This window comes from Ornithorhynchus anatinus, chromosome X1, assembly GCF_004115215.2.
Source record: "Ornithorhynchus anatinus isolate Pmale09 chromosome X1, mOrnAna1.pri.v4, whole genome shotgun sequence".
Classification (NCBI taxonomy): domain Eukaryota; kingdom Metazoa; phylum Chordata; class Mammalia; order Monotremata; family Ornithorhynchidae; genus Ornithorhynchus; species Ornithorhynchus anatinus.
Genome location: NC_041749.1, coordinates 85850731 through 85874200, shown reverse-complemented (window position 1 = coordinate 85874200; position 23470 = coordinate 85850731). Strand labels below are relative to the sequence as shown.

Here is a 23470-nt window from a genome sequence, read left to right as displayed (position 1 = left end):
TAAGGGACTTGCCCAAGGTCGCCCAGCAGACAAGTGGTGGAGCCAGAATTAGAACTCAGATCCTCTGACTCTCAGGTCTATGCTCTTTCTACTAAGCCATGCCACTTCTTTGCCAGGTGACCTTGGGCAAGTCTTTTCATGTCTCTGTGCCTCTGTTTCCTCAACTATAAAAAGGGGATTAAATACCTGTTCTTCCTCCTACTTAGACTGTGAGCCCCATGTGGGAGAGGGACTGTGCCCAGCCTGATTAACCGGTATCTACCCCAGTACTTAGAACACTGCTTGACACAGAGTAAGCACTTAAATACCACGAGAATCCTAATAATAAGATCGCAAACTATGGGGAATGGACATATATGCAAGCCTCAAAATTTAGCCTTACTGTTCTGCCTCTTAACCTCTTGCCAGACCCCTTCATTTGGGTTTGTTATGGGAAGAAATACTGCTGTTTTAGTCCCTCCGCTCCACAGCCTGAGTCCAGAGCCTGCAGTCCAGAGCCCGTGGCCTGCAGCCCATGGCCTCGCAAGCCACATCCCATGCCCCCAGCCTGCAGTTTACAGGACCTGGTGTGGGGTTTCCCAGGCCCCGGCTGAGGGTGCCACAGCTGCTCACCTTCCCCGGAGATCTGTACACACAAATAGTGGAGTTGCTGGGACAGCCGCCGTAGTTGACAGTGCACGGGTCCAGGCCCTGGCAAATCTTTCCATCTCCCTGGTAACCAGCCTTGCAGGTGCAGGTGTACCTTTGGCCCCCAGTAGCCTTGCAAAGTGCAAACGGGGAGCAGGGAGAAGAGCTGCAGGGGTCCAGAGCTGCAGGGGCAGGGGGAGGAGGAGGAGGAAGAAGAGAAGGGAGAGGAGGACGAGGAGGAGGAGGAATGGTGACTCTGGCAGGGGAAGGGGTTGGGGGCAAGTTGAAAGGAAATGTGAAATCATAGCCCTGTTTGAGAGCTCAGCTGGCCAAGGAGAGGGGAGGGAGTCCTGGCACTCACCACTAAACTCTGTGGGCAGTTCATGGAAAAGGGCTCTAAGATGCCCACAGCCTGATACTAGGCTGGAGAGGAAGATGGGGAGGAAGCAAGTCCTCCATCAGGCTAGGATGGAGGCATGGTCATGGATAGGATGGCTTCTGGGAAGCTCTGCCTGCCTTGCAACCCACGACACCCTGATTGGGATGATCCGGGATCATCTGCTGCCAGAATCAAGGATTAAAGGAGGGACTGGTACTCTATGGTGGAGTATAGGTGTACAAGTGGGGCTGAAAGAAAATTGTTCTTTTGGTTCTAATGCCTTAGAGGGATGGACTTGGAGGAGCCCGGGAATTGCTTCTACAGCAGCTCAACCTGGAGGTAAGAACTAGTACTGACGTCTTTGACCATTAATGGCCTACACACACACACACACACACACACACACACACAAAAAAAAAGTGTGTGTGTGTGTGTGTGATGGATAGGTGTCCATATGCATGCCTTGGTATATGGCCAAGCAGGTTTATTGATAGGAGCTCCGAATAGTGTGCTGGGTGAATGGGCACCTGTATATATTCATGCAGGTGTACAGTCCCAAGGATATGCCCATGGAGATTGGGAATTATGTGCCCTCGTGGATTGGGAATGTATGGGAATATTTTTCATCAGCATCTGAATGGGCCCATGCAGGGATTTGAGGCATGAAAGTGAGGTGTAGAGTCCCACCTAAATGTTCACTTTAATCCCCTGGGGTTTGGAGTTTGGGATTCAGCTACTCTCTCCCCCTGCCCTTGCCACACCCATTTCCCATTCCCTCACCTTGGCAGATGTCCCCCCGCATCTGATAGCCCGGCAAGCATTTACAGCTGGGGATCTTCTGGTCTTGGCTCACGCACTGAGAATGCTCTGGGCAGTTCAGGGCCTTGCAGATCGGCAGCTCTGGGAGCAGAGAACAGAGAGAGACTAGTGGTCAGACACTACCCCCCAGCCTCCTAGCCCTCCTGAATAGAGGGAGGCTAGGAGGGGAAACACACGCTGGGTCCTCAGAGACTAAGTCTAATTCAACAGCCTCTTCAGGCCAGAAAGACAGATAAGACCAATGAACCAAAACCCAGCCAGGGCTGGGAATACCCAAGGAAAACCTTCGGTCTCCCTGCTGTTCCCCGCTCTGGGCCTTTTCCCATCTCTCTTCACTAGTCTGGATTATGCCAGACCCACCACCTGGAGCCTGAAAAAAAAATCAGCTGCCAGCCGACAAAAATGTTAATTAAAATGGAAACTCCATCCCTCAGCCATGGTCCTGGCCCTTCTCACCTGGCTTCGACCGGGTTTTCAGGAGTCTGGGGCCGGGCTGGAGAGCTGGCTAGGGGAGTCCATCTGCTTACCATATTGTCCTTGCCCCTCTCTCCATGGTCCCAAGCCCTCCACTGGGGGGCCACACTTCAGTACAGGAGCCCCACCTCCGCTGTAGGGAATGGCTGCTGGTATGAGGCAGAGCACCTATGCCCCACACTGCCCAGACAAAGCTTTAGAGTCGCTCCCCAATTTGGAATCCCCTAGGGAATTGTTCCTTGGTTTTCCTTTCTAAAGCCAGATGGAGGCAGCGTTCACCTTGGTCACACCTAGGCCCCGTGTATCCCGCAAAACAGAGGCAGCTCCCATCCCCGGCAACGCCATTACTGCAAAGTCCATGCTGACAGTCGCACACTGCAAAAACAAGCAGAGAGCCCACATACCCCAGCCGACAGCATGACGTCTGGGGCAGTGGGGAGCCAGACAGTCTAGCCACCATCCCCCCTCCCACTGTCGGGCTCCCTGCACCAGTCGCCCAAAGGCCAGCAGAGGAGGCAGGATGGTGGCCTATGAGCCAGCAGCCTCAGCAAAGTCACCCACCCACAAATCACCCTCACCAAAAATCCCCTACCCACATCCATGCTCAGGGCGCTCTAGAGGGAAAGTGCTGGTTATAGCCCAGAAATAGAGACAGCAACACTAAGAGTCACCGACACACATAGAGACATAGATACTGAGTTAAAAAATCCAAGAACCCAGAGAAAAGGAGAGAAACAGGCAGACAAACAGACTGATTGAAGCAGGCACAAAGAGAGAAACACAAGACAGAGAGTACCTGCGTGGGTGTTTACCAATATGTGGGTGCCTGCATTTGTGTGTTTATGGATGTCCCAGTCCGAGTGCTTATAGCCATGTTTATCTTGGTGTATATCTCTCGGGGCGGTGGGGGGGACTATGTGTTAAACTGTCTAGTAAGGAAGAGATCCTTTGGGCTGCTGACCAAAGACAGAAACTTAGCGCATCTCTACTGACTCCAGGATTTCAGGATCAGAACTAGCACCGGATTGGAAAATGGACATCCTGTTCGAGAGCTCTCCTGACAGTGCGAGGTCAGCAAGAACATTTCCAGTCACCATATGAACTCTAGGTTGTGGCAGGAGAAGGGAAGAAGTGGCAGGGGTGGTGGGAAGAAGGGGAGACAGGGGTTCTTGTAGGTAGGGCCAAGGCCAGCTGGCTCAGCAAGGAAATGTTAAGCGAGAGAACAACTCCACAGTGATAAGTGAGAGTTGGGGAACAGCTGTGCTGTTTATGACTTCCTACAGAAGCCATGCAGATAGGTCCAGGCCTGCAGGCCCAGGATGGGGAGGAGGGAAAATGGCTCCGCCCCAAAAAATGCAATACCGTCATTGGGAGAGGGCTGATGAGAGGCAATTCTTTGTAGGTGATAGAGTCAGCCTATCATATTTATTGAGTACTTATTGCATGCAGAGCACTGTACTAAACACTCGGCAGAGTGCAATAGAACAGTAAACGGACACGTTACCTGCCCACAACGAGCTTACAGTCTAAGCGGCGAGAAGTCTTAGGAACCCTTTTACTAAGCCTAACTCAGTCCTCTTTCCCTCCACTCAATGACTCCACATTATGAAAGGATTGGAAACTGCCACGGGGATAGTCATGACATTATAAAGGGAGCTCAGAAGGACCAGTTGTCCTGGCCTGAAGGCAGGAGTTCTCCTCAGGCCCTTCCTGAGCTATAGGCCTCATCCCTGAAGAGTGAGAAAGAGGACCAGTAGCATGGCAAATACAGAATCAGCCCCAGGTATGAGGATGCCCTTCTCTCTGCTAAGGGGACTCTGGTCTGTAGCCCTGGCAACCAGCCTGCTTTCATGCAACCCCTTTAAGAGGGGAAAAGACCAAAGAACACCAAGAAGTGTTGGAGAAAACAGAAACCAGTAGAAGAATTGAGCATGAGCAAGGCTTACATGTTCTTAGATAAAGAACCTTTAATACATCAGTTATTTATTACTTAAACAAGCAGTGATTGGCTCAGTTCTACCTGAAGGTACAGACTATGACACCAAGAGTGAATTCGAAGCAAACTATAGGCTGGTGAGTGAGGAGAGATTTCTATTTGGATATGGAACGGCTAAAATCATCTAAGCCCCTAAAAGTGACTGTAAAATGCTGCTCCTGACTGGAGATGTTTTAGCTATGATTGCTAGTGAAAATTTTCAAGAATTTCAATCCTGAAATTTGAAATTTCAATATCAAATGTAACCACATAAATTAAGCTGATTTTTTTTTTTACAGTACATGGTATATGGGAAGTAGTGCTTAGCATAGTACTTTTCATACAGTATGCACTCAATAAATACCATTAACTGACTGAGCAATTATCCTTACAACAACCTGTCACACAGAGAGAGAGAGAGGTCTTATTACCCCCATTTTACAGATGAGAAACCTGAGGTCCAGAGAGGTTAAGTGACAATATAATCAGGCAGAAAGCTGGGGCAGGACTGAGTGTATCTGTATTGAGCTGAATATAGACTAAGAATTGGAGAGTGAAGAAAGAACCCCGTTAAGCTATGAAGGACCTAATAATTTAAAACTGTCAGTGACTGTCGCTTAGGACTTCAAATATTTTATATAAGAGTTTGAGCAAGTGGGCTGAATATTAAAGAGGATTCTTGGAAGATTACGGTAGATTGGAAAATCCTTGAAGGTAGAGGCTGCATTTTTGACTGCCATTGTACTCTCCCAAGCACCTGGTACAGTGCTCTGTACATAAATAGGTGCTCAGTAAATACTACTGATAGATGGATATTTCTAAGTGCATCAAGAGGAAATATTACACAAATTTCTCTGTGTAATAGCTTTAATCTAGCAGAGCCTGAAAAGAGTCGTCACCTACTGATCCAGAGATTTCAGGGCTTCTGTTTTATAAAGGACAGTGAGGTGGGTGAGTGATTCCACAAGTTCTGGAAAAACCTGAGTTGAAGAAAAAACTGATGAAAAGATGAAGAAAAATGACATCAAAGACAAAGAAAACATGAAAGGACGAGACACTTTTTAAGAAGGCCGACCAGAGGTGGGAAATGAATCGAAACTGGTTAAAACCTTGATATGATCTATGTTCATTCTAGAATATAAAATGTTATTATTTATTATAAAGGGGGAAGACATTAGGGTGGTGTACCTTAAAAAGGGCAGGCTCCAGAAAGGGTTTGGAAGTGCTGGAGAACAAGCTGAAAGGGCCAGAGGGATGGAGCACGAAGCTCACTTTAACAGCTAAATCTTATGAATAACAGTTTTTTGGTGTTTATCAAAACACACAGTGACCGGTTTTGTGTATCTCTGTTATCCAGCTTCTGTCTCTGGGTCATAGCCAGCTCCTCCTCTCCTAGAGAGGGGCCCCTCACTTCCACCCACGGCCCCCCGAATTCCCACCTTACCTGACTTGCAGTCAGAACCAAACATATTCTCATCTTGGCACTCCTGGCAGGTGAAGCCGGTGAACCCTTCCTGAGAGAGTTCCCCCACCCCCCCCGGCACCCATGGCTGTGAGCTCTGAGTCCCATCACCCTCACCTCTTCCTCCACCCTAGTTCCAACCTCACCCCAACTATCCCATCCCAGTGATGGAGCCCCTTCCTTGCTTGGGACTCCCCTTTTTCCGAGTAAGCACATCAACAACTACCCAGAGACGGGGCCCATCAGGTATTTCTCCCTTTCCTCACCCCTCATCCCTCCTCTCCTCCTTACCTCACACAGACAGGTTCCATTCTGGGTAATCCCTTCTAGACAGGTGCCATGGCCAGAGCAAGGGTTCTGTGCACCCCCCGGGCACTCTGTAATAATAATTATGGTATCTAAGTGCCTACTATGTGCCAGGCACTGTACTAAGTGCTGGGAGGTCAGGACCAGCCTGGCTCAGTCAGGTGCCAGAGTCCTGAGCCAGCCAGGCACAGGCCTGACCCCGTGGCTGCCCGGCCCAGTTAGCTCAAACAAAGATCATTCCCTGAGCCCTTCCAACTTACCGTAACACTCAGAGCCCCAGAATCCAGGGCAGCAGCTTTTCTCTGTAAACTCCTTCCGACACAGATGGTTGCAGCCCGATAGTGAGATGGTAGTCTCGCCCAAATTCACTGTGTAACTGAGACAGCAGAGAGGCCAGTGATAGGGGAGGGCAATGAGAGCTCCAGGCTCAAGTGGTGCCCTGGAGCCTTTTCCTCCCTCTCTTCCAAACTTCTGACATCTCTAAGAGTCCCTGTTTTCAACTCCTATCTTTTCCCATCTTCACACACCCTCCTCTCCTTTGGCTTTAAATCCTTTTTCTCTGTCCTCAAGGATTTTTTTCCCCAGTCCCTGGGTGGGGTCCTCCTCCGTGCTCTGGAATAATTTCCCAGCTCCCCATTCAGCTTGCCCCCTCTCTCTACTCCATCAATTTCCTCCTCACTGCTTGTTGCTTCTGGGAAACCTTCCCCAGGCCCCGGACCGAAAACACCCAGTGACCCAGGACTCTGGTTATAGAAGCCCCTGGAAAGAATGGGAAGTTGGGGCGGCCCAGCCCAGCCCTGCTTCTCCCTGGCAGTGACTTCAGAGGTCTGACTTATTTCAACCCAGTGGCAGGGCTCAGGAAAGCAACAGAGGAGAGGTGGGAGGGAAGTGCCTGGCACAGACTAAACACCTAACAAATACCATTAAAAAAAAAAAGGAGGGGGGGCAGCCATGGAATAGGGAAGCCAAGTATGGGGAAAAGGGGAGGGGGTAGACAGTACCTGCAACCCTGTTCCCCTCTGCCTCTGGTGTCCTTCATCCAGCCGGTGGGACAGGGCTGAGTCTTGGATGCTGCACAGGATGTACACTGGGTGTTGACCATGAATTTGGTCTTCAAGTCACACCGCTTGGATTGGACCTGCCCACGTTGGAAGAGGAAACAGGCTCAGGGCTGACTGCCTTCTGTTCCCTGTCCACCCCATGGCCCTTGCCCCCAGGCTCCTTCCCCAAACATGACTTCTCTCTCCGTTTCCTGCTGCCTTCAGAGCAGACAATAGGGGCTGAGAGGGCGCCTGGTGTCTAGGTCTGCCTCTACAGCCATCCCTGAAGTGCCGGGTGGTCATGGGTAAAAGCCCATCAGTGACATGAGGGAGAAAAATCCCTCCCCCTCCCTACCCCTTGGAGACGATGCGAGGATCAAGGGGGACTCTAATGTGGACTTCTGCCCATGCATGAAGTATACAGGAGGCCTGGCAGGGGAAGGCACAGAGCAATCCACAGAGCAGGCTCCGCTCAGGCAGGGCTCAAAGAAACAGCATGGTCTAGTGGAAAGAGCATGCACTTGGGAGTAGGAGGACCTGGGTTCTAATCCCGGCTCTGACATCCACCTGCTATCCTGCTGGGTGATCTCAGGCAAGTGACTTCACTTCCCTGCACCTCAGTTCCCTCCTCTTCAGAATGGAGATTCAATACCTGTTCTCCCTCCTACTTAGAATGTGAGACCCCATGTGGGATCAGATTATCTTGTATCTACCCCAATGCTTAGTACAGCGATTGGCACACAGTAAGTGGAGAAGCAGTGTGGCCTAAAGAATAAAGCACAGGCCTGGGAGTCACAAACACATGGGTTCTAATACCGGCTCTGCCACTTGTCTGCTGTGTGACTTTGGGCAAATCACTTTACTGTGCCTCAATTACCTCATCTGTAAAATGGGGATTAAGACTCTGAGTCCAGTGTGGAACAGGGACTGTGCCCAACCTGATTAGCTTGTATCTACCCCAGTGTTTAGTACAGTGCCTGATGAGTAGCAAGCACTTAATAAATACCATTAAAGAAAAGCACTGAATACCACAATTATTACGCTATTGTCATAAAATGATAATATAAAATTAATATTGTTACAAAATGAATAAAACAGTCCAGACTGCACTAACAAATGACTATTTTTTACAGCAAATCAGATCGTAATGTGTATAAACTGTTCCTTGAAATGAATCAGGTTCTCCCATCCTGAAGCTTAGGAATACTGTATAGAGTTGGATCCGCAGCACACCCACAAACAACTGAACTGCAAATTCAGAAAATGGAAGCAAAAGGAGTTGCCTGGTTCTTCCCGCCTTCAGCTGACGATAGGGCTGGCCAACTGCAGCTCCTCTTCGTTGGTTGTGTGGTTCGTGATGAACAGCTAGGTAACATGGGCTTTATTTATTATGCCGCCCTGGCTGTCTCTCACTAACTGTCACCACCCTTCTCTGCAGGAACATCTGCTCTCAGCCTATCATCCTGACTCCAGGCACATTTGCTTTCGGTCGCTCACTGCCATTCCCTGTCCCTCTTCCCCACCCCTCCCCAGAGAACACCTGCTCTCCGCTGCTTGCCACTCACCCCCACCCCACCGATGGCTAGTCGCCGCTCCAATTAAAATATATTTTTTTTTAAGCTGTGACTCTCGGTTACAAAATGCTTTTCATTTGTGGTTCTTCAGTGTATGCTGTTTGGCCACCCGACTTAGGATGCAGTTAAAAGCAGATCTAATTTACAGCCAAAGCAAGGCTGTATATTTGTTTAGACATGGAAGTGGAACTTGGGCTCCTGTGGCTGCTGGGGATATCAGCTTTCAATTGTAAATTAGTGATCCAGTGGCTCTGATCCTGTTATTAGACCGGCCTAAGGGAGGAGTGGAGACTACAAGTGGCCTTCATTGTGGGCCCCTCATTCAATCTACCTGGCAGCATGGTGGCTGGAGTTTCAGCACTCCAGGACTGGGTGGCCTTGTCAGACAAGAGGCCTCAGAAATGAGGAGGAAGGGGAGGTCTTCCTCCTTTTGGAAGAAGGAGCTAATGTCAGCACTTCACCTGATAGCAGTGGCAGGGGTTACCGCTTCCTCTTCTGAGAACACTCCTCAAATGCATTCCCCTGGCCAAAAGGAGTGGGGTTCCCCCTTCCACTACCCCAACCCTTTCCCTGGTCAACAGGATTCTCACTAAGTACAAGCCCCAGGCTATTACCCCCTCTCCCTGTTCCCTTCTTTCCCATCACCCTTTTCTCTGGCCCTACCTGTCATACAACCAGAAAAATGTGTAATCTCGAGTTCACTGTAATGATTTTGGCTAGTGTCAAGTTATTTTTTTATTAGGAAGTAAAAGACTAGAATAATCCAGAAAATAAAAATGAATGATAACCATCATCTCCACCACCAGCCATGCAAAAACTCTCTTTTGCCACACTTATCCAGGTAATCAGACCAAAGCAAACCATTAGATTCTAAGTTCCCTGAGGGCAGGAATTTTTTAACTTCTATGGTACTCTCCCAAGGGCCGTTGATCAATGCTCTGCAGCCAGTGGGCCCTCAAATACCACTGATTTATTAAAAGCATAATGTTTTCTGGACCAATCAGATGGTTGTACCATAAATTCTACAAAATAGAACACCTCAACCCAAACTGCCCCAAATAATCACTTGTCTGATGTCTAGAGATGAGTAAAGGAATAGTATCAGGTCCCTACCTTCGGAATCAACTGCAGAAAATCCTCAGTTTGAGCAATGGCTCTCTTACTGGGGAATAGGGGGAGCACTTTTTGGGTAATTGAGCTTTCATGACTATGAATCGGGTGATTTGTCATCAGATTCCTGGGGAGATTGCCCCTTTCTGGCTGTCATGTCACTGAGACCAAGGATGGGAAAACACAGCAGCTACTCTGATTTCTGTGGACAGATCATAGGGTAGTGACTGCCCCCCAGAAGCTCCCGACAAGAAACTTTACTGAGGAGAAAAACAAACAAGCAAAAAAACCCGCTGCTCTCCTTCGGGACCCAGCTATGCCAGATCCTGTGAAAGGGAGGGGTGTTGTGTGGGGGGTTCTCCAGGCCTATTCCCAGAAGCAATTTGGCAACTGCTGCTTTCCAGAGAGAAACTGAAGGAAGAAATTAGTCCCTGTCATCCGACAGGGCAAGGAGGAAGAAAATGAAAGATGGCAAGGGCCCAGGGCTTGCATGAGCACAGGGCCTGGAGCAAAGTCTCCCAGGGATCAAGTGGAAGGGAGAGGGAGGGAGAAAGAGTGGCAGGGATAATCACGGGTCAAGGTTCCCGGAGACCCCAACGGGTCCCCCAGCGCAGTCTGGAGAGTAAACCCCGACCCGCAGCCTAGAGTAAATCAGGTTTCTATTGGAAACCAATAGAAGCAACTTGGCCTGGGGAAAAGAGCACAGGAGATCTTGGTTCTAATCACGGCTCCACCTCTTGTCTGCTGGGTGACCTTGGGCAAGTCACATACCCTCTCTGTGCCTTAGTTTCCTCACCTGGAAAATGGGGATTAAGTATCTGTTCTCCCTCCCCCTTAGAATTGTGAGTCCCATGTGGGACAGGGACTGTGTACGACCTGATTATTTAGTACCTGCCCCCAACACTTAGCATGGTGCCTGGTGCATAGTAAGTGCTTAAAAACTTCACAATTATGCTGATGATGATTCTGGGGGGAACTGGTGCAAGGGAATTCTGATTCCATGACTTAAGGGGATTATGAGATGTGGGTGGAAACTTGGGCTATGTAGAGTGGGCCAAAGTACATTTTAGCAACCGAATAGTGCTTGAAAACTAGAGGCTCAGCCAGACCACTTCCTCCGCATAACTCTTAACAGGACTGTGTACCTCTCCCAGTCCAGACCTGGGATGAAGAAGGAGAAAGGGGTTCTCCAGTTTGAAACTATTTTCAGAAAAGAATACTCAGCCATCTTCCTCTATAATCCATACTTCCTAAAGTCTAACCTACCTCCCCTCTGCTGCCATTTCAAGGCATTTCTTCTTGCCCTGTCCTCAGTGGACAACGGATGGCAGTTTAACACCCTCTCCTGAATAATGACCATTCAGAGACTTGAAGTTCATTATTCGATCACCATTTCTTTTCCAGGCTGGATAATTCCAGCTCCTTTTTCCAGAGAGTATTTTTAGTCATCTCTTCATCTCTCCTCTGACCCCTCTCCCAGTTCTCCACATCCTCTTTAGAGTTAAAACCCAGGCTGGACACGTGTCACTAACCCAGCTGTTTCCCATTTTGCACAAGAAGGATAAACGCATGGTTTTTAACATGTTCTGCTTCTCTCTCTCAGCCCAGTTCCCTTGTGGGGTCTCCATATCGGGGCTTCATTTCTGGCTGTCCAATCAGCTTGTTGTCACCTAGAGCTCCCAAGATCTTATTGTGTGGAATTGGCCAGTACCCTTTTTCCTCAATTTGCCTGTGTGGTTGCCTAGCCAGACCTCTGAGGGCTAATAGTCCTGTTTGTCCATGTGTTAATGTCACTAGAATATGTGAAATGTAAGATCTGAAAGGTGCTTCTCAACTGTCTTATAAACACTTGGACCAAGACAATAGCTGCAACTCCCAGGCCACCAGCTAACCTGAAAAAGGAATGAAGTAAAGGGGGATTGTCACTTGAGCTAGGCCAATGCCACTTCAGGAATTGGATTGGGGCAGAAGAATAATAATGATGATATTTTGTTAAGTGCTTACTATGGGCCAAGCAATGTTCTAAGCGCTGGGATAGATACAAGGTTACCAGGTTGTCCCACATGCGGCTCAGAGTCTTAATCCCCATTTTATAAATGAGGTAACTGAGGCACAGAGAAGTTAGGTGACTTGGCCAAAGTCACACAGCTGACAAGTGGCGGAGCTAGGATTAGAACCCACATCTTCTGATTCCCAAGCCCGGGCTCTTTCCACTAAGCCACGCTGCTTCTCAGAAGGAAGGGAAAGTGAGGAACATTTTTTATCAAGGGGACAAGGTGCCATGAGGGTGAACTGCTAAGGGTGTCCTCTGAGGAAGGGCTCAGGGAAATCACATGGAAAAGGCCAAGAACCATGGAAAGATCAATAACCCAGAAGATTTGGGGATCTAAATTTTAGCTCAGTGAGTGGTAGAGGACCAGGAACAAGTTTATTTTGCTTTTTATGACTGGATTTGATTTTGTGCTCTTTTGACCTTTACCTGATTTGTTCTATACAAATTGCTGTTTATGACTTGAACTACCTTTCTTCAGCTTTAGCAAAGCACTTTTCTTTCTTTTCTTATATAGAGGAGTGCTTGGGTGTCTTGTGTCCTAGGCATTCATGTCCATATTGGGATCACACAGCTTAGAAAGGGGTCAGAATTCAGAAACATCCCTCCAATCATTGGAAAGAGCACGGCCCTGGGAGTTAGGGAACCTTGAGACTTGCCTGCTGTGGGACCTTGGGCAAGTCACTTCACTGGGCCTCAGTTTCCTCACCTGTAAAATGGTGATTAAATACTTGTTGTCCTTCCCACTTAGCCAGTGAGCCCTACGTGGGAACCCTACGTGGGACAGGGACTAAGACCAACTTGATTATTTCATTATTTCCAGCACTTAGTACAGCCCTTGGCATATTGTAAGCACTTAAATACCACAAATACTATTATTATTATTATTACTGTTAGCCCCAGTGTGGAGCAGGGCCAGGTCACAGGACCCTGATTGATTCCCAGAACTTCAGAGGGCTGAACTAAGTCATAGGAGGAAACCATTCCCAAAGAGGTGAGAAAGACTGTAGATTTTAAACTCTAAGATCATCGTGGGAAGAGAATATATCCACCAACTTTGTTATATTGTACTCTCCCAAGCGCTTAGTGCAATCAATCATATTTATTGAGTGCTTACTGTATGCAGAGTGCTGTACTAAGCGCTCTACTGTACCAAGTGTAGGGCTCTGCATACAGCAAGCACTCAATAAATACAATTGACTGATTGATTCCAATGGCTTGGGCCGGAGGAAATTTCTGGCTGGTGCAGGTAATAAGAAGCCTCAGCACAGTGCAGATCAGCTACTGGGGGAATTCTAGTAAAGGAACTCAAGGGCCAGGGTTGGCTGGTGTTTTTCTCCCACTTTGAATCACCAACCATTTTTTGACCGTCAAGGTGATGAAATCTCAGAACAGACTACCAGGGAAGAAGCTTATGGAGTCTTCATCCCTGGGGCCCTTCGAAAGAAGACTAAGCACCCATCTGGTTTAGACTATTTCCCGGCAAATGAATTGTTAAAGCAACGAACTACAGTCCCTTCCAACTCTAGGAATCTTATTCTGACCATGGAGTCGGGCGATAGCAGCCTGCTCTGCGACCCAACCAAAGCTGTCTGTTCCATTCTGGACACGATGGCGCTGAGGGGACTGAGGAACGCTTCTTCCCTATTCCCGAGAGAGAAGGGGAAAGTGACAAACGTCCCACTGCTGATCCAGATTCCTGGCTCAGCTCAACTGTTCGTCTGCCTCATCTCACCCCCATTTCAACTTCACAGCATCACTCCACCTCACAGATGAGGAAAGTCAGGATCGGAGAAATCATCTGTCTGAGCAGAGTACTGGAACTGAATGGCAAACAGCTATTAGCTTACTTGTTCTATCTCCTGGGGAACCAACCGCAGGGCAGAAGACAGAGCAAAGAGGAGGATTTGCTGTAAGACCTTGAGCAAGTCTCTGCCCCTCTGGCCTCGGTTTTGTTTCCCCATCTGCAGAATGGAAAAAGCCTCCCCCTACGCGATCACCTCTACTTGGAATAACTACGTTCACCTCACTCACTCGCTTGCCCCTCATCACCTGCCTGTAAGCAAGCTCTCCCCATTTAACGGAGGGACCCATCAAGGCCCAGAGTAGGGCAGATAACTGTCTGAGGCACACCATCAAGACAGGGACAAAACTATGAATGCATCCCAGCAGTCCTGACTCCCAGCCCATCATTTTCTCCTGTGAATCAGGGTGGGATGAGGGAAAGGTGGAGAAAATGTTGGGGCCAGCTCCAAAAGAAATGCCCTGATTTTCCTCTGCCTCTCAACTTTCTTTTTCTAGAGAAGCAATACGTCCATAGCCTCTAGTAGCCTCTCTCGTCATCTCTTTTCCAAGGCAGGGCCAAACGGAGAGGCTCTTCCAGTCCCTGCACATCCCCAAGTGTTTTCTCTTTCTTACATCACTTGATAGGGTCAAGGACTGAACAATCCTTGCTCACTGCTCTCCCCCAGAGTATTACAGTCACGCTCTGCAACTCTGCAAGCTTGGGGATGGGGACAGAGACAAAAATAAGAGCTGCCTGCTATACTGGAATTCAAAAGGACTGAGGTCCATGCTGACAAACCCAGACGAAACACACACATTATATATATATATATATATATATATCTCCTGGTTCTCATTTTGCAGTTCATCACTTAGGGGGGTTGCTGTGAAGCAACCCCCATACCAAGCTAATGGCCACCCAGAGCCAGCTCTCCTCAGTCTCCCAAATTAGGATCCCGTACCAGCAGACCCACCTTGAGTTTCTTTGCACTGGCCAGGTCCATTGAGCACAATATCAAGAAGCAGAACTGGAGGACACACCGTCGGCCGGGGTTGGGGTCCGACATTGCTGGCTATCTGCAGAGAGGAGGGAGGGAGGGATGCTGGTGGTTCAGAGCAGAAAGTGGATGGGGGGGGGAGGGGAGGGAGAGAGGCGGGGCGGCGGGATAGCAGGCTCAGGACAGGGCAGCAGAGATTCCCTGCTGCCGTCCTGAGCCAGAACTGAGCTGAGAGTGACAGTGGCTGCCTCCCGCCTTAAAAGTCCCACACACACACCCAGCGAGTTCACCCCAAACAGGAACCCGTCCGGATTTCCTCCCACATATCAGCTCTAAACAGAGGGAAGGAAATCCTTGGCCACTGACCGATAGGAGAGAAATGGGCCCACTGGACAGGAGGCCAGATCCTGAAGCGTCCCACCCCGTTCGGTCCCTTGCTCCCCAAGGTCTCAGTGATGGGGTAGGCTGAACCCTAGGGGACCATTCTCCCTTCTCTGGACCCTCAAGTTTCCCTTTTTAGGGGGGAGTACGTGAGGGAGGAAGAGAGATGGATGGGAAGGGAAAGAAAGCTCCCTCAACTCTGTAAGCTCCTTGTGGGCAGGGATTGTGTCTACATACTCTATTGTATTGGACTCTCCCAATCACTTAATACAGTGCTCTGCGCCCAGTAAGCAGTCAGTAAGTTCCACTGATCGATGGATTGATTTAAGCATGGCCTGGACTCACCTGGCTATCCCCAACCAGTAGATGGGAACCAGAGGAGAGGAGGGGGACTGTGATTGCCTTCAGCGTGGCTCAGTGGAAAGAGCACGGGTTGAGTCAGAGGTCACGGGTTCAAATCCCGGCTCCGCCACTTGTCAGCTGTGTGACTTTGGGCAAGTCACTTCACTTTTCTGTACCTCAGTTACCTCATCTGTAAAATGGGGATGAAGACTGTGAGCCCCACATGGGACAACCTGATCATCTTGTATCCTCCCCAGCATTTAGAGCAGTGCTTGCACAAAGTAAGCGCTTAACAAATGCCATCATCATTGCTATTATTCCCAACTGCACATACTGTACGTCCTATCAAACCTTTTTTACCCCAGTCGTGGCAGGGGTCCAATGCACTCACCCACCTGGCCCCAGACTGGCCTATGAGAGTTAACACGTATGGAAGAGATATCACCCCAGCCTACTATACTAAGAGCTGGGCCCTCATCCCATTCCTTTTGAATTCTTTCCTATCTGCCTCTTAAAGGGCCATGGGACCAGCCCCCTCAATCAATTCTTCTTGGAGGGGGTGGGGGGGCTGGGATAGCAGCGATTGCCCTTCCTCCCTCCCTCTGCCCCAAGGAGCAAGTCCTCGGGAAGCCCCAGACTCGCCATAGGGGCAAGAAGGCACCATAGAGCAGCCAGCCACCTACTCCCTCGACTTCTACTCTCTTTTGGTCATCAAGGCTCAGGGATAATGCTGATTCATCATCAGCACCCCCTCTGTGCCCTCCCTCCGCCCTCCCAGCATACTAGGGTCATTTCCTGCTATTGAAGCTATGTTTGTGCAGCCCAGACACAGCTGGAGAGAGCCAACTCACATGGCTCAGTCTATGGCCCAGAATCCTCCAGTTTTCCCGCCCCCCACACATCCGCCATGGCACTTCACACTTCTGGGGATGATGTCCGAACAACTGAAGATAAAGCAAAAGCAAAAGTAGTATGCCGGGCTTAGTCCTGAACAGGAGCTGGGGCAGGGGATGGGAAGGGAACTGCATTAAGGGGAGGTGGGAACCCAGTGTACCCATTTAGATGGGCCATGGGCAGCGTGGCCTTGTGGATAGAGCACGGGCCTGGGAGCCAGAAGGACCTGGGTTCTAATCCTGGGTCTGCCGCTTGTCTGCTGTGCGACCTTGGGCAAGTCGCTTCACTGGGCCCCAGTTTCCTCACCTGTAAAATGGGGATTAAGACTGTGAGCCCTATGTGGGACAGGGACTGCGTTCAACCCAATTACCTTGTATCCACCCCAACACTTAGAACAGAGCCTGGCACATTGTGTCGTCTGACGTCGAGTCGTTTCCGACCCATAGCGACACCACGGACACATCTCTCCCAGACTGCCCCGCTGTCCACCTGCAATCTTTCTGGTATTGCATCCATACAGTTTTCTTGGTAAAAATACAGAACTGGCTTACCATTGATGCCTTCCGCGCAGTAAACTTGAGTCTCTGCCCTCAACTCTCTCCCATGCCACTGCTGCCCATCATGGGTGAGTTTTGACTTGTAGCAGGTTGTTCTTCCACTCACTAGCCACTGCCCAACCTAGGAATGGAATGGGTAGGCCTCTGCTTGACTCGCCTTCTCATAGCCAAACCTGTAGAGTACTAGAAACTCTCCAGATGCAACCCAGAGAGGGACCTGGCACATAGTAAGTGCTTAAGAAATCCCACAGTTGTTATCATCATAGGGATTTTCCCAGTGGCCAAGAGGTCTGTTTGTAGCCTGGATGAGGATGCCTTCCAAGGGGCAGAGAGCTGGGAACCATGATCATAAATATCCCCACAATGATTCAGTCACCAGTGGGTAGCACCAGCCCAGTCCACAGACATGGAGTGGTAGGTCAGAGAACTGCAAATCCCTCCCACAACTCCTATACATTCAGCTGGCATTCAAAGTCTACTTAAACCCATGTGATTCCCTTTTACTGTCCACTACTGAACAGAGACCCATGACTTTGCAGATCACTTGTGAACTTACCAGCCAATAGCCAGGTTTTCTAGCTCACAAAATATTCTGTAGCTCTTCCTGGGGTTTCTGGACATCACCTATCAGCAGCCTGAGTGACAATATCAAAGTGTCAAATTCTACCCCATCTCACTCCTACCAGGTCCTTATGGCTCTGGAACCTGGGTATGGTCCAGGAATTTTTCAGAGTTCTGGACACAAAGAAATGAAATTCTTTGTGCCAAGGCCACCGCTCCTGTTGCAGTATTCCACCTCTATTACTTCCAGCTGATAAGCAATTGTTTTGGTTATCTCTAAAATCTTCAACTCAATCAAGTCAGATCTATAGCCCACCTTCGGCAATTACTCCCGGCTGCCTCTTCTCTGCTCTCTATAAGGTCATTTAGAATAGGCCATCCCTAATCCTCCTCAACTGCCTTCCAACCTATGGTCCCTTCCCTTCTCCTGGAATCAGTATTTAGCTTTGGTTTTTCTGTCACAATTATCTCCTGGTTCTCCTCCTTCCTCTCTGGCCATTCCTTTTCAGACTTCTTCGCCAGCTTTTTCTCTGCCCCACCCCCTCAACCCTCTTACTGGGGTTGGGGGTCCCCATCACTTCTCAATTTACACTCACTCCCTCAGGGAGCTCATCCGCTCTCATGGTCTCAACTACCATCTCTGCGGATGACTCCCAAATTTATCTCACTAGCCCTGTCCCCTCATCTCTGCAAACTCACATTTCTTCTTGCCTTCAGGTCATCTCTTTATGGATGTCCAACCCGGCACCTCAAGTTCAACCGCCCTAAAACTGACCCCATCTTCCCTACCCTTCCAAATCCTCTCCTCCACTTCAATTTTCTTCAAAGATGACAATACAAACATGCCCCCTGTCTCTCAAGCCCACATCCCTGGCATCATTTTTGACTGCTTTTTAAACCCCCACCATTCAGCCAGTGGCAAAATCCTGTTGGTTCTTCCTCCTCGACTTTTCTAGAATTGACCTCTTCCTCTCCATCCAAACACCCATCACTCACTTGTCGTATCCCAACTCGACTATTGCACCAGCCTCATCGATCTTCCTGCCTCTAGCCTCTCCAGTCCACACTTCACTCTGCGGCTCAGACCATTTGATACATCTACCCACTCTCCCAAAACTTTCTCTCTGCTTCAAGTGGGACAACCTGATTCCCCTGTGTCTACCCCAGCGCTTAGAACAGTGCTCGGCACATAGTAAGCGCTTAACAAATACCAACATTATTATTATTATTATTAAGTAGAAACTCTTGAGCACTGGCTTTAAAGCACTCAAACAGCTCTCTTCTCCCACATAACCCCGGTTCACAATCTTTGTTTCTCTCTAACCTATAGGTAATAACAATAATACTTGTGGCATTTAAGCCCAGACTATTTGTCAAGCACTGCATTAAGCACTGGGACAGATAGAACACAATCAAATCAAATCCCTGTCCCACTTAGAGCTCTCAGTCTAAGGGAGAGAGAGAAAACACATATTTCATCCCCAATTTACAGATAGGAAACTGAAGCACGAAGCCCCATGGTTACACAGAAAATAAGTGGTGGAGCTGGGATTAAACCCCAAGTCCTCCGACTCCCCAGATCGTGCTGTTTCTCCTAGGCCACGCTGTTTCTCAACAGGTCTCATCCTCATCTCTCTCGGCACCAACCTCTTGTTCACATCCTCCCCTCTTCATATCCGACAGACCACAATTGTCTCCATCTCCAGAGCCCTTCTGAGATCACATTTTCTATAGGAGGCCTTCTCCAAGTAAATTCTAATCTCCCCACCTTAGATCCCTCAACTGCCACTTCGGCTTTTCCGGGCCAAGGAAGATCTTAAGTTATCGAACCCCTGTAACATTTCTGTACATCTTATATACTCTATTACTCCCCATATCTGTAATTTAATTAAGTGTGTCTCCCCCAGCTAGACTCTAAGGTCCTTGGTGACAGGGACTAGGGCTTCTAACTCTTGTACTCTTCCAAGTGCTTAACGCAGCACTCCGCCACTAGTCTGTGCTGACCTGATTCTCCAAAACGCCTTCCACGTCGGAGGTCTGGCCACGGGCACACAGAGTGATGAGAATAGAGTGCTTTCAGATCTTCAATGCAACTGATCTTACTACATGAGAAGCTAATGGTAAGGATATCGATTTGGGATAGGCAGCCAAACTGTGTGGCTGAAGAAACTATACTCACTCAGGGCTGATGAGGGGAACTGCATGAGGGGAATTGGCCAGTGCAGGCCACCCTCCCAATAGAAGTGAGGCGGCAAAGGCAGCGTAAACCGAGACTGTGTCAAATTCCTCTTTATTGGAATTGAGAGAAAGGAGGCAACAGGAATAACACTTGATGCAGAGAGGCACAGATTCACTGTTACTGACAGGCATGAGTGTTCCCTCACCCCTTCCACCTTCGCTTCCAGAATGGCTAGAAAACTGCTCTGGACCAAGAAGTCGCTTAGGGTAGGTGTGTCCGCCTCCCTCTCACTCACCTGGGATTTCAGAAATACTCAGCACCCATGTGAGTTTTGCTACAGAGGTTCACGAGTAGCAGCAAATTAATTAAATCCAATTTGACACGTCGTAAAAAGACAAATGTAAAAGTGTCTGTAAGACCGTGTTAAGCGTTAGCAGCATACCCAGTAAAATACATCGTCTATAAAGAACATCGAGCTTTTAAAAAGCCTCGCGAGCAATTTCCTTACCATTATTTACACAATAGAGTTGGATAGACTGATATATACAGGAAACAAGTGGAAATAGAGACAGCCCTAGACAATAGTGTTTGACTCCTTTCAATTTCTTCAGATTCCCAGGATGCAGCATGAGTATCTGGAGATGTACACACATATGTGTATATATATATATATATATATACATATGTGTGTGTGTGTGTGTGTGTGTGTGTATGTGTGTGTATATATATATTTGTGTGTGTATACACCATCAAAATACAAAAACAACTTTTACAGTGACCACTTCCAGAGACGTCATGAAAATGTTCACTGCACCAGGAAGTATGCAGTCAGACTTGTGGGTGGTTGTCATCAACTCTGCCCTAGAGGTGTTTGGGGAGGTCAGCAAAGGTTCCGCATGTGAAAATACTGTGCTTCAGTTTTGCTTCCCAATTAATCCATAAATGGTATTTACGGAGTGCTTCCTGTATGCAAGCACTGTCCTATGCGCTTGGGAGGTCCAATATAACAGAGTTGGCAGGTGTGTTCTCTGCCCACAGGGTCACAGGCCTTTGAACCGCCAAAGAAAACTAGCCGGTGAGCTCTAACGGCAGCTCGCGCCCACACAGTGTCTCCCACTGCCTGGCGAGCAGGGAGATGAGCTTCTCCCGGCTCTCGGCACTCGGGATGAAGATATACCACTGGACTTCTCGGTTCCCATCGTCTCTGGCCTTTGTGTTTCCTCTGGGGTCACCGAGCTCATCTCCGAAGTGGTCCAGGGTCAGGTTCCGCATCAGATCTTGGTCCTGCACATTGTCGAACACAAAGGTAAGGGCCTGGGGATACATCTGATAGCCCATAAGCACTCGGTCCAAGTCCCGGATTCTCCTGCCGTCAGTGAGCTGGTATTTATCCCTCTGTGGTGGCTCCTTGGCAAAGTCCGGAAGTGGGTAACTGATGTGGTCCTCGTCAAAAAGGAACAAATCTGAACTGGTTAAAATGAGAGTTTTAGGCTCGAGGGAACTGTGGCCTTGGGCAGTCTTTTGCCCGGGATTCACTTGGAAAGCCAACACGTACAGAAGGATATTGAGAGCTGGGAGGGCTGCTGATCCCTCCATCTTCTCGGCCACAATGAAAGCCAGGTCCCCGATTTCCTCTTCATTAGGATAAATAAACTTCACTCTGCTGGAGTGGATTAGTTCATAGTTGTCCATTTTCCCTACAAATAGAACACATGGAAATAGCGGTTTACAGCCCAGCAAGCCTGGGACAGTCACAGGGCCAGTTTCAGACATCTGGCCGCCCAGAAGTGGGGAAAAATTGGCCAAGCTCTCCTATTCCATAAGACGACACCATTACGATGCACTGCGAGCGCACGGAGTCTAAAGACCCCATATGCAACATTTTGTGGAAGAGCACCTCTCCCCCCTTTTCCCAGCCCCCACCACCCAGGGCAGCTCAGGTCCTAGGCCCTGACTCCCACCCTGCCAACGGATCCCTTCCTCAAGAACCTCTGGAGGTTACCCACCCACCTCCACATCAAACTCCTTACCATCAGCCAGGAGTTTGCCCCCATCTACCTTACCTTGCGGCTCTCCTACTAAACCCAGTCCGCTCACTTTGCCCCTCTAAGTGCTTACTATGTGACAAGCAATCAATCGACCGTATTTACTGAGCACTTGCTTTGTGCAGAGCACTGTACTAAGCGGTTGGGAGAGTACAGTACAAGAGAATTAGCAGACACGTTCCCTGCCCATAATGAGCTTACAGTCTAGAGGGAGGGACAAACATTAATATGAATAAGTAATTTATAAGCACTATTCTAAGCACTGGGGTAGGACACAGTCTAAGTAGGAAGAAGAACGGTTATTGAATCCCCATTTTACAGTTGAGGAAACTGAGGCCCAAAAAAGTTAACTGGCTTGTCAGGGTCACACATGAGAAGCAGATTGGCTAACTGGAAAGAGCACAGGTTTGGGAGTCAGAGGTCGTGGGTTCCAATCCCAGCTCTGCCACTTGTCAGCTGTGTGACTTTGGGCAAATCACTTAACTTCTCTGTGCCTCGGTCACCTCATCTGTAAAATGGGGGTGACGACTGCGAGCCCAACGTGGGAGACCTGATTACCTTATCTCTCTCCCAGTGCTTAGAACAGTGCTTGGCACATAGTAAGCACTTAACAAATACCATCATTATTATATTATTATTAGACAACTGGCAGAGCTGAGATTAGTAGACCGATAAAAGCTAGTGATCTACTCCGTATTTTAGGATGACTGAGGCAAATCGAATAAGCCATCGCAAACTATAAGTAAACTTCAATTACTGAGGAGGACCAGTGAGGAAAGAGAGGTCTAACTTCTGCAAAAAGTGTCCATGGCCACCGTTTTCGTTTAGCAACCCCAACCGGCACTTCAAACAGGGCCTGACACATAGTAAGCGCGTAAGAAATAACATAAGAATAACCTGAAAAATATCCGAGAAGATGACGAGACTTTCGAATCATATGGATACCAGTTTGCTCTCGCTTAGGAGGGAAGAGCCTATAGAACCCGGTGGTTCCTGTGCAGTAGCGACTAAGCAAGACAGAACTCAAAGCAGGAGAACGGAAGAGATGGACAGCACGAATTAATGTCACATCTTTGGGAAAAGAACAGATGAGGATAGGGTTCGGGGGATTTCGGTCGGGACAGTTTTCATTTGTTTCTTAATTTTAATGTTTTCCAGTCCCCACTAAGATAATTGGGACTGAAGCAGCGTGGCCTAGTGGATAGAACATGGGCCTGGGAATCAGAAGGACCTGGGTTATAATCCTGGGTCTCCCATTTGTCTGCTTTGCAGCCTTGGGCAAGTCGCTTAACTTCTCTGTGCCTCAGTTACCTCATCTGTAAAATGGGGATTAAGGCTGTGAGCCCCTTGTGGTACATGGACTCTGTACAACATGATTAGCTTGTATCTACCCCAGTGCTTAGTACAGTGCCTAGCACATAGTAAGCACTTAATACCATTAAAAACAAACAAATAAGCAAACATCATTGACAACAGTTACCAAAATCAAACAATTTCTTCTTTGACAGTCCACACAGCCACTGTTCCTCCAGAGGAGACAAATACAAGAACAATACTGGGATTTTATATTTTAATAGTATAATAAACTGCCAAACACTACCTTTGGAGACCCCAAAAGACTTTTTCACAAACTTATAGGGAGGGAAAAAAAACAAAACCCAAAGAAGCACTTCTAAGCCTCAAACCCACAGAGAGTCAAGTACAAGGGTTTCTGGTAAGACAACGGAAGTGGAAAATTTAGAAAAGCCCAATTATCAGAGCAAGTCAAAGGACTCTGGTTATATCTAAGCCGACTGCACTCAAGTTTAAGGGTTCTATAAATTCCCGAGCAAAGAGGAGGGTATTGAAAGCTCTGAACATACATCACAACGACTGAAATACTCCCCGTCCCCAAGAGAACAGAGGATGAGTA

At 48.5% G+C, this 23470-nt stretch overlaps 2 protein-coding genes across 5 annotated transcripts in view; both read right to left on the bottom strand.

The window, feature by feature from the left end:
• The window catches only part of STAB1 (stabilin 1), a 62770-nt gene extending 47961 nt beyond the window's left edge, over positions 1-14809 (bottom strand). For both annotated transcript variants that reach the window (XM_029050409.2, XM_029050410.2), the window contains exons 1-8: positions 14576-14809; positions 7044-7180; positions 6303-6418; positions 6028-6113; positions 5719-5788; positions 2579-2674; positions 1787-1906; positions 613-809 (exon numbers count right to left, since the gene is read on the bottom strand). In XM_029050409.2, the coding sequence (XP_028906242.1) occupies positions 613-809; positions 1787-1906; positions 2579-2674; positions 5719-5788; positions 6028-6113; positions 6303-6418; positions 7044-7180; positions 14576-14668 (915 nt within the window). In that variant the 5' untranslated portion in view covers positions 14669-14809. The remainder of the gene's footprint in view (positions 1-612; positions 810-1786; positions 1907-2578; positions 2675-5718; positions 5789-6027; positions 6114-6302; positions 6419-7043; positions 7181-14575) is intronic.
• A 5668-nt stretch (positions 14810-20477) lies between these two features.
• The window catches only part of NISCH (nischarin), a 44600-nt gene continuing 41607 nt past the window's right edge, over positions 20478-23470 (bottom strand). For all 3 annotated transcript variants that reach the window (XM_007671698.3, XM_007671699.3, XM_007671701.2), the window contains one exon: positions 20478-21210. In XM_007671698.3, the coding sequence (XP_007669888.2) occupies positions 20582-21210 (629 nt within the window). In that variant the 3' untranslated portion in view covers positions 20478-20581. The remainder of the gene's footprint in view (positions 21211-23470) is intronic.